Raw genomic sequence first — 11,413 nt, forward strand, 5'->3', positions numbered from 1 at the left:
GGATTTCAGATTTTTCATCTCATCTTAACTACTGTTCTGACCATCCATTCTTTTAATCTGTGTGGGCCATACCGTTATACAGATGAGTGTGTGTGGTGTGTGTGTGTGTCTGTGCTAGACAGCTAGAGGAAGAGAGATTAAGAGAGTCTGTCCTTTAAGTGGGTGAAAATAGGAGTATGAGAGAGCTTGTTCAAAAAAAAAAGATTCAGATCAGAAGACTTAGGTGCAATTTTTTTAGTAAATGATTGTGATGTTTAGAGCGGGAGAAGCAGAATGTGAACAGATGATTGGTCTATTTTTGTAAAGCCTACATAAAATATTCAAATATTACTTAATGTTATTGACATCCTCATAAGGAAATTATTTCCTGTTCTTGTTGTGGGTTTTTTCAGTTTTTTTGTATTTTTTTTATGTATGAATACATTTGAAACCCTGCATTGCACTCTTGGATTTAGTTTTTTACCTGCATAATTACATTGCGAATTTGTAATGCAGTGTAATGAGTGCCTTTTGAGAAATGTTTCTGTTTTTGTGAAAGACACGAAGAATTCAAGAAAAGGAGATTTCAAGAACATTGTTTATTCCTAGGACCTGGTATGCCTCCCATCTCTATGTAAACCACCTAGCTAGCACTAATTTTGCATTACTTACCCCATGAAATAACTCTAACAATGTGCATGCTGTTTTATGATTTACTAACCATGGCCATTAAATCTCTTTCCAGTGCTCTAATTCTCATTTACCCTACTTTTAGAAGCTGGATCCAACTTCTATAATGGTTTTAATCATTATGATCAAATTACATAATTTTGTAGTCTAAATTATTATATAATTTTATAATGTTTGATTTTTCTGTCTCCGGAGGGATAGATTTGATTAATTACCTAAAAGATGTAGCTAGCCCTTTTCACCCCTGCTGTGTGTGTTAACCAACTGTCTGGTCCCCTTTTCCAAGCTGGAGTTCCCTTTGGGTCTGGAGGCTGATCTCGAGCCCCAGATGAAGAGGCCAGAACTGGTTAGTTCTCAAGCTCAGAGCTTAGCAAGGAAGTACCAGGAGACCAAAGAGCTCCTGCAGCTACAAGAACTGAAAAAGCGCAATATGCAGGCACAGCTTGGCCTCTCACTTTCTCACCTCTCCATCAAGGAACCTTACCTTTCTGACCCCCCAAAAACATCCCCTCTGGAATGCCTGCCTCCGTCAGAGCCGCCAGTCCAAAAGACTGTTAGTTTTTTGATTGAAGATAATGCTGACCGAATTCAAGAGTTAGAAGACTTGATATCAGGAAAGCCCCTGACTCTAAAAGGACTTGATAGATTGCTACGATCTCACAGTGAATTCCGCCTAGAGGCTAGTCAGGATATGGTTGAACAGGGTAGCTGCCAGAGGCTTTTGGAGAGCTGGAAGTATCAACAGGAGGTTGAGAACCAGACCATAAAGAAAAGTTTAGCCAGGGCTGGTGAAAGCATCCGCAGTTACGAATCACGTCTCCTGACCATGGAAGACATGCTGGGAAGGGTTCAGAAGCAGAAGTTGGAGAGACAGAACCCTTATGGGCCACTCTGTCAAATTGAAGACAACTCTGAAAGCCAGGAGATCATGATTAGGACATTGACCCAGAGGGTCGAACTTTTAACGAGTGATAATGGAGCACTGAACCAGCGCTATCAGGAAATCCTGAACCAACTAACTGAGGCAGATCGGGAGATAGACAGGCTTAAAGCTGAGCTGAACAACCTGCAAGGCGGTAAACAACACCTGCTGGTACTAGAAGAGTTGAACAGAGTTAGGGCCAGACTAATGGAGAGCAAAGCCAACGCTATCGATAGGGAGTTCTATGAGAGAGAGCTGAATGAGAAGTCTGTGAAGCTTCATGAGGCCCTTGTCACCTTGGAGGTGCTAGGAAACAGTCTGAAGGACACAGAGAGGAGGCTGCAGCTGAAAGAGGCAACTCTCAAAGGTCTGGGATTTCAGATGGCTGAGGTAGGTGACGATGAATGCCCTGAGGGCAAGGAACAACTCAAAGAGCAATTGGAGGCCATCGGGGCCAAGCTCTTAGAAAAAGAAGAGCTTGTTCAGTCCTCACAACAGCTCTGTAGAGAACTTCATGATCAAAATGTTGAACTTCAAACTAGAAACCAGGAATTTGAGAGAGTACAGGGTCAGAAAATTCTAGAGGCAGAGAATGAGATTAGGATGTTGCAAGCAAAGTTGGATGTAGAAGAAAGGTCAAATAAGGTAAAAATAGAAGTGGATGTTAATGAAGTGTTAATGCAGACAAGTGAGATGCGAGTTACCGACGAAAGTATTATAAAGCAAGTAGTAGGTGAGATAAAGAGAAAGTCTGAGGCCCTTAGTGAAGTGTTAGAGATGTTAGCGAAGGTTGATGTTAGCGTAGAGAAAACGCTCAGTGATTTAAAAAGCACTTTACGTATCACAGACTGCCTTGGGTCCTTTCAAGAGGAGGACGATGAAGTGAGTCGTAGAGTAATGAACAGGTTGGTCCTGGAGGCAGAGTTTTGGAGTTGTCTGCTAAATGCTGCAGGGATGATACCAGACAAGACTGAGGGTGAACATTCATCTAGTTTTGAAAGGCAAGTGGCAGAGCGTATGGCAGCTGAGAAGAGCATGTTACTGTTGATGAACCGGATTTGTCCTCAGCCAAAGATGGAAGTTGACAATGAGACTGCACCTGCACAGACCATGGGAGTGGGCTTTTTGAATTGGTGCAGCTGGCTTGATAACGACACAAACACTCTTATTTTTAAAGATATTACCGAGGCATTGAAAGATAAAGTGTATTTGTTTAACCTAATTGCCTCCACAATTGAGACTTCAAAAAATGACAAGCTTCTGTCATTGGTCCTGGCTAGTATTGATTTTAGCAAACTAAATAAACAGTGGTCTGAGCACATTCAAGATGCCACCATAGAAGCCCACATGTCGTATCTTATCAGCAGGCTGAACTACCAACACAAGAAAGAGCTTAAAGAAAAGGTTGAGAAAAATCAGATTGACTGTGTCAAGTGTGCTTTACTGAGGGAACAGAACCGAGATCTCCAATCCAAAATGGAAGATTTACAGGCTTATCTTTCAAGTCTTGAAAGCCCTGTGGGTGAAAATACCAGACCACTAACACACATTCAAACTGAGGGGGAACCAACTGACTCCTTGGACAAAGCCATTCAGATGCAAGACATGGTGGCCAAGCACAAGCTGGAGCTTCGGGAAATAAAGGACACTTATGCACAGGAAACAGAAAAGCTGAGACAAGAAGTGATCAAGATGGCTGAAATATTGCATCTGGAACGTGAAGAGAATGTGAAGGAGATCGACTCTCTGACAGTCTGCATGGAGAACCTGAAGAAGAAACACGAGACCGAGACAAAAGCCCTGTCGGAGATGTTTTATCACCAAACGGATGTCATCCCAGGAAGATGTTCTCCCACTGGGGGAGTGGATGGGGTGACCTTCCGTGAGACCTCTACAACCTGCGCCCTTAAGGAGCGCATTCAGGAGCTGGTGGCCCAGGTCTCGGCCATGACAGAGGAGATGACGCGGAGGGAGCGCCTGGGTGACGCGGCAATCCTCCGACTGAAGTACGACAAAGACCTGGAGAATCTGAAGGTGGAAGCCGTTCGTTGTCCTTGCTGTTCCTCCATCAGTGATGCCTTGTGTCTCCTTGTGGCACCCCGAGCCCTCCTGACCCCTTCTTCCTCTCTGTTCCCATTTCCTTTCTAACCCTGCTGTGCTCAGTCTGCTTTCTCCTCTGTGAATCACTGTCCTCCAGTGTTGCATGGTGACTAATCCACTGTTAGCGCATGTGGTTGTTGACACTAGTTGTGCATTGAGGAACCCATTTTGTTTTGACAGGAAAAAGATATTCGCCACTAAGAAATGTTTTGACCTAGGGCCACTGGAACATTGTGAGCAGGAACTCATCTTCTTAAGGAGACTAGTCATAACCTTTCCTAGAGCCATTCTTTTTATTCATGTTCGATGTTGTCAAGAGCGTATTTGTGAAATTTCAACCTATTTTCCCAGTGGCTGTTGTCGATGAAATGAGTTCCTCTGAAGGGACGTTTTTGTGTTTAATTATGATTCATATTTTTATTAGGCATGTTAGAAGAACCAAACATTTTTTTTCTTTAGTTGATGAAGCCTATTGTAACTGCGTTCTAAAAGGCCTATGGAGCTTACTTCTCCCTTTAACTGACTTAACATTCAACTTTTCCCCTTGTGACTCTAACAATGCTAATTGACAAGCATTCAGAAAAAACATTGCAGAATGCTTTAAGCTTATACAGTTTTTTGGGACAGCAATGCTTAAATGGAAGAAATACAAAATAAGATTGTTTAAAGTTCACATGTTAATTTCCCTCATATGTATCATTAAGAAGTTTTCTGTAGAGAATTTCCAGGGAAATGAGATCCTCCATTTTCCTCTCATAGTACAGTATACATCAATCAGCCATAACATTATGATCACTGACAGGTGAAGTGAATAACACTGATAATCTTATCATGGCACCTGTCAGTGGGTGGGATATATTAGGCAGCAAGTAAACTGTCCTCAAAGTTGATGTGTTAGAACCAGGACAAATGGCCCAGCGCAAGGCTCTGAGTGACTTTGACAAGGGCCAAATTGTGATTGCTAGACAACTGGGTCAGAGCATGTCAAACTGCTGCCCTTGTGGGGAGTTCCTTCGTCTGCGGTGGTCAGTACCTATCAAAAGTGGTCCAAGAAAGGAAAAGCGGTGAACCGGCAACAGGATCATGGGCGGGCGGCCAAGGCTCATTGATGCACATGGGGAGTGAAGGCTGGCCCGTGTGGTCCGATCCAACAGACGAGCTACTGTAGTTCAAATTGCTGAAAAAATTTATGCTGGTACTGATAGAAAGGTGTCAGAACACTCAGTGCATTGCAGTTTGTTGCGTATGGGGCTGCGGAGCCGCAGACTAGTCAGGGTGCCCATGCTGAACCCTGTCCGCTGTCGAAAGCGCCTACAATGGGCCCGTGAGCATCAGACCTGGACCATGGAGCAGTGGAAGAAGGTGGCCTGGTCTGATGAATCACATGGATGGCCGGGTTGACCTATCGCAGTTGTAAATGTGTCACCGTGATATGCCACCAGGTTGTCTTCTACGGCAGGACCAGTTAGCTCGCAGAATTACTCCCACAGGGGGCTTAGATGCCTGAAAAGTCGTTCGGTGACTAAACCTGTCCTCACACGTTGACCCACGTGACCTTCTGGTTTGATGAGCAGTGTGAACTGGATTCCTAGGAGGAATTTTTTTTCCGCAGTCTTCAATTCTCCCATATCCCTTAGGTTGTTGCAATGAGACTGTTCTGTAGATACAACTGAATGGCACAGCTAAGAAAGTGAGAAAAGGAGGCTAGAAAAGCAAGAATTCTACACAATCAGTCTCCACCGTTCTATTAATTTTGTTGTTTTGGTGCATTTTGTATTAATCTTTAGTAGACCCTTTTCTGAGTAGTAAGCCTTCAGAAAGACATACTGTAGGTGTTGGTAGTCAGGTTTAACGCAGTTAGGACCACAGCTAACATGACATGCTTGCCGCAGCTGGTGATATAATCTTTGTATTGTTTTATAAAGGGCAGTAGTATTTGGGGTTCCACTGTCACCATAATGACATTAGAATAATACTTAGAACATTTTAGCAGGGGACTTTGTAGTCTTCATCTCCTAATAAAATGTATGAATTTTGTGGTTGTAAACTAGACACCAGCCCCCCCCCCCCCTAAACAGGAAATGGGCCTCAAACATAAACACAGGCGAAGAGAAGGTGTTGCCTGCTGTGATGTCACAGCCGGAAGGTTTACTACATATTCAGCTGTTGGGGGCTAGCTAGAAGTTTCTTCAGTCTGTAACACTGTTAGTTCCCGTCTGGCCCAGTTTCCCAACTGATGGATACTTACCCTGTGAAAACAGACTTTGGCTGCAGAGAGTCGGAGAGGGGCCGCAGTACTCAGATTAGCGGTGCTGAATAGAGGACGGAAGTAGGTTTTGGGTAGAGCTGGTCGGAAGGCCATTCAAATCCTCTCTTGTGGAAACATGTCGTGTATTTCTAATAGCATTGTGAATGGCTCTTTCTAAAACTGTGTTGATCAGGATTACCCCCTCCTCCCCTCCCCAGTCTCTTGTCTTTATACCGCTGAAAGGCGTTAGTGCAAAGCTGGCAATCCTGCCTCGTTTAACACAGACAAGCTGGCCATGCCACGGAACAACATCGAAGACCCATCAACCTCTACTGTCTGTCTGACCCTATTGTTGTCTTTTGTCTCATCTTAACCTCCTACATTCCACCAAGATGTATTCATTGGGATCAGATAAGCGGTTTTTCAAATCAATATAATACTAGACACGAAACGTTATTTGCAAGAATTTTTTTCTTTAGGAGTAAGAAAGCCAACCCCTGTTGCAGGGACGGCTTTCCCAATCCTGCTGTGTTCTTGCTGCCTAGGCATTCTTTAAACATATTGTGTGTTCTGTTATTTTCTTAACCGTTTGTACAATAGGCTTACTGCTCTTGGCAAAACATGCAGTAGCTAGCTGGGTGTTTGTCATCAGTGAATGGATGGTCAGCAGTAGTTGTGGTTAGAGGCTAGAGTTTTTCATTAGCTAGGAATGCTCTGGGTCAGAGGTTATTGTCTTTACCTAGATCTAGAGATTGACCTGACTAGAACGAAACTCCTATGCCTCTCTTATACCCTATTTACTAGGCTCCAGAGTTTTCTTTTTAGGCAAACCACATGGTCAGGCAGGAAACACTCCTGGCCCTAGTTTATGGCTTCAAATGAACTGATTTTGCCTGTTTCCACACCAATGATAGGCCACCTGCGAGAGGGGCTTTGCTGCCATGGAGGAGTCCCACCAGAAGGTGATCGATGAGCTGCAGAGGAAACACCAGAGAGAGCTAGAGAACCTACACGAAGAAAAGGAGAGGTTGCTAGCTGAGGAGACCGCTGCTACCATTGCCGGTCAGTGGGAATTATGATAGCAACTAGCGCTAACCCGATCTACGTTCACACCTTGGTGATTATATATGCCTAGTGTCCCTTGCTTGCAGTTTCATCAGGCTAACGTTATTTTATTTCCTTGTGTTTGCAACTCCAGAATTCGTGAATTACCCAGGTCAATTATAGATTAACCGGTGGTCCAGCTATGCTAAAGTATCTCTCCTCAATAACAAAGTTCTTTGTTTTGGTTGTCTCAGCAATTGAAGCAATGAAGAACGCCCACAGATCGGAGCTGGAGAAGGAGCTGGACAAGGCCCGCAAGTCCAACAGCAACACAGAGAATGCAGACATAGAGGAGATTTGCAGGCAGCACGAGTAAATTAACACTTAATCTCCCCTCAGCACCAATGGCCTATTAACATATCCTGGACCATATAATCTTATTCTTTCAGTACCACAGGCACATTACCATTTCCAAAATCATGTTATCTTCCAGTTGTCGTGTCCTTCCAGGACCACAGAAACCATACTCTATACACAGCAAAAATTGTATGTTAGATGAAAAACAAAATATATCTAATTAATCTTTTTAATTTTAAGTTCAAACACTATCCAAAGTACTAGGAATGTCAAAGCCAGTATGTGACTGTGCCTTGCCAGTTGTAACTAGAGCAGCCTACTCAACTTTCTTTTTCACTCTTTCCTTTTGCCCCCCCATCTGTGCTTTAGGGAGGAGCTGTGTTCCTTCCAGAGGGAGATTGAGGTGCTGTCGGAGCAGTATTCACAGAAGTGCCTAGAGAATGCACACCTGGCCCAAGCCCTGGAGGCTGAGAGACAAGCCCTCAGACAGTGTCAGAGGGAGAACCAGGAACTCAACGCACACAACCAGGTCTCGCAGCGCACACATGCAGATCCCTCAACGCGCACACATGCAGATCCCTCAACGCGCACACATGCAGATCCCTCAACGCGCACACATGCAGATCCCTCAACGCGCACACATGCAGATCCCTCAACGCGCACACATGCAGATCCCTCAACGCGCACACATGCAGATCCCTCAACGCGCACACATGCAGATCCCTCAACGCGCACACATGCAGATCCCTCAACGCGCACACATGCAGATCCCTCAACGCGCACACATGCAGATCCCTCAACGCGCACACATGCAGATCCCTCAACGCGCACACATGCAGATCCCTCAACGCGCACACATGCAGATCCCTCAACGCGCACACATGCAGATCCCTCAACGCGCACACATGCAGATCCCTCAACGCGCACACATGCAGATCCCTCAACGCGCACACAACCAGGTCCCGCAACACCTGTGAACACAACCAGATAACCTTCTCCACATCACACAGTCTGCCTCATTTCTCAACCTGACCTGCCAGAACTGAATGTTCTTTGCATGTGAAAGAGACGTTGTTCTCGGTCTGTGTTCCTTGTTGAAAAGAAGGTTTAATAATAATAATCTGTAGGAGCTGAACAACCGTCTTGCTGCAGAAATCACTAAGATGAGATCCATGGCCACTGAAGATGGGGGCGGAGACACCTGCAACGTCACTCATGGAAAGGAACTTTACGAGCTAGAGGTAAGCTCTGCGCCTGGCTGAAACCAACATTGGTCTTGATTTTAAACAACCTAAAATTGGTCTGTTTTTCAAAAGGTTACATTTATGCATTATTGAAGTTTGCCACAATCTTAAATGTGTTCTCCTCTTCGCCAGGTGATGTTAAGAGTGAAGGAGTCAGAGGTCCAGTACCTGAAACAGGAGATAAACTCTCTGAAGGATGAACTCCAAGCTGCCCAAAGAGTATGTCTCAAGACCCACATTACCTAGAACCTGCTATTTTTTTCATTATGTTTCACTTCTTTTTAATTCATGCTGCGGTTCTGTTCTTCACCTTACTAGCTCAAACAATGTATGATTTGTCCCTCCAGGATAAGAAGTACGCAACGGACAAGTACAAGGACATCTATACCGAACTGAGTATTGTAAAGGCCAAAGCGGAGAGAGACCTGGGGAGGCTCAGAGACCAGCTGCAGCTGGCCCACGAAGCATTGGGAGAACCCTCATTGGAGGAGGTGGAGAGAGCAGGAGGATATGGTAAATAGATGGAACCCTGTCCCTGTGGGACTCCTTTGGGTTCTGGTAGTGCCCTATACAGGGTTTAGGGTTCCCTTTGGGTTCACTGACCATTAACGCTTATGCTGTTGGTCGTGACATGACATTTTACATAGGATATAATGAGAAATCACCTTTACAGAACAGAAGCGGCACAGGCACCTTTCCAAATGACTTGAAGTTAAGGTACCTGTCTGTCTCTCCTCAGATATCATGAAGTCCAAAAGCAACCCTGATATTCTCAAAATGGCGGCTGCCGCCGCCAAACGCTCAGAGCGCACTATGAGGTCAAAGGTATGTCTTTCCGAACGCCGGAGTAGGACACACTAATTTGACTGACCCAGGAAATTAGAAGTACCTCACAGCTGACGGTTATCAGAGCGCTTCTGTTTGGAAGTGCATGTCAGTGGGTTGTGACACACTGCCACCTTCAGGTTAACTTCTGCCTTACATGGCTACGTTTTAATTCCTCAACCAGTGAATTGTACCGTGAGTGGCTGCTTTGGCATTGCTGCAGTTTTGTCATGTTTACTTGTTTTAAATCCCTGTGTTGCGTCGATTGTGAGTTACAGTGGTTCTGTCAGGCAGAATGGTTGAAGTGTATAAACACCTGTGTTAGGAAACCTGGTAAGTGTGAGGTGGTGTGTTACACCTCTTAGTCTCACATACCGGTGTGTTTACCCCCTTCTGTCCTCAGTCTGTGACTCGTGACATGCCCTGGGACAGCTAAGGCTGCCTGAGGACCATTAGGCCTACCCTTCTCCTTTAGGTAATTTAACCAGACTACCACAACGTTGGTTGTATGTTCACCCTTCAGCAATGTGTTACCCAGAAATAACCACTAAACACCTTGGGGTGCATGCTGAATTCTCTCCCACTTTCCAAAGTCCTTCAGGGTGGGTGGATATTTTTTGTGTGGTATTATTCCCCCACACGATTATTGTACATAAGGGGTTGGGGTTGTAAGGATGGAGATCACTAACATCACTAGAACCTCTGGACTGCACCAGTGTTGTTTTTTTCCTCCCATGTTACAGACCCTCTGGATCTCACACTTTCATAGATAAAATCACATTTATAGTGGGTTTGAATGGGAGCACTAAGAAATGTATCAGTTTAAACAGAATGAGGTTTGACTGCATCTCCGTGTGGATCATTGATGATACAGTTCTGTTTGCGTCCGTCTGCTTCCTCATCAGGGATTCAGTCCTATCCACATGAAAGTCACATTTTTATCCTGGCAACGGTCGTTAAATGTTTGTTTTCTCTCTCTGTCTTTCTCCAGAGTCTTAAAGAAGGGCTGACTGCTGAACAGCGACTTCACCTGTTTGACAAAGACACTAAGGAGTTCTGACGGCATCTCCTGCATCACACCGCTCCACCCATCTTGCTGCATGTTTAGAAAGCTCACTATATTTTAGCTCTGTAATGACTTATTTAGAAACACTGGTCACACACAAGCCGTATATTAACAAAACATGGTATGAAGATTGAATTGTGTGTCTAGCCTCTGCATTCCATGCACTTCAGTTACTGTGACGTTTTGTTTTTGTTTTCATCGCCATGTCTTACTGTAAATACTCTGTACTGTTTTTAATGAAGCATCTGTCATGCATACACTAAAAAAAAAAGAAAATTGTGTAAGCTACTGTTTTAACTAATTAGTCTGTGTGAATAGCCGAAGGAATAAGTAATGTTGTAATGGCTGAACACAACTACACAATAATGATGGAATATTTACGTACATAAGTATACTGTAGGAAAAATCTTGCCTTCTGGCCTGCATAGTATGCTAGTTGTCGTCAGTATGCACATGTGGACACATCCCTCCATCCTCTTCAGTACAGGCGACTGTCTAGCTCAATAAATAAAAAAGCTATGGAAAATGTTTGCCTGCATCTTTAACTATGCTCCGTTAGATGTTGTCTGACGTGTTGGCTTGTATATGATGATGACTAACATCACAGAATGTTTTCTGAAACAGGACCATGTTTTCATTACCCCTAGAAGGAGACTGCTACCGTACAAATGGGATTTGATGATTATAATATAAATATATATATATATACGTTTATATAGTTTTTGGTTTTTTTCTCTGTAATCGTATTGGTTAAGCTATATGGGAGGACAAGTTGTTGGAGTCTGTCTAGTTTTGTTCAGTGGCAGTCCCTTGTATTTATTTAAGTGTTTTTGGATTGTCTCACATGCCATTCCCTCTGTACTCTACTATTGTAAATATGCAGCAAATGTACACCAACTGACTACAGGTTTATTAGCAATAAATATTTTTGCACCCTG

The 11,413-nt window shown here is 44.1% G+C and overlaps 1 protein-coding gene across 3 annotated transcripts in view; it reads left to right on the plus strand.

Moving 5' to 3' along the window:
* Positions 1–11,413, plus strand: part of mprip (myosin phosphatase Rho interacting protein) — a 45,734-nt gene extending 34,321 nt beyond the window's left edge. The window contains exons 14-23 of one of the 3 annotated variants that reach the window (XM_010865446.4): positions 956–3,625; positions 6,854–7,001; positions 7,238–7,355; positions 7,710–7,869; positions 8,468–8,581; positions 8,717–8,803; positions 8,932–9,097; positions 9,324–9,409; positions 9,813–9,884; positions 10,401–11,413. In XM_010865446.4, the coding sequence (XP_010863748.2) occupies positions 956–3,625; positions 6,854–7,001; positions 7,238–7,355; positions 7,710–7,869; positions 8,468–8,581; positions 8,717–8,803; positions 8,932–9,097; positions 9,324–9,409; positions 9,813–9,845 (3,582 nt within the window). In that variant the 3' untranslated portion in view covers positions 9,846–9,884; positions 10,401–11,413. The remainder of the gene's footprint in view (positions 1–955; positions 3,626–6,853; positions 7,002–7,237; positions 7,356–7,709; positions 7,870–8,467; positions 8,582–8,716; positions 8,804–8,931; positions 9,098–9,323; positions 9,410–9,812; positions 9,885–10,400) is intronic. The other 2 variants (XM_010865445.4, XM_010865448.4) reach the window with 2 other exon arrangements.

This window comes from Esox lucius, chromosome 5 (assembly GCF_011004845.1).
Source record: "Esox lucius isolate fEsoLuc1 chromosome 5, fEsoLuc1.pri, whole genome shotgun sequence".
NCBI lineage: Eukaryota > Metazoa > Chordata > Actinopteri > Esociformes > Esocidae > Esox > Esox lucius.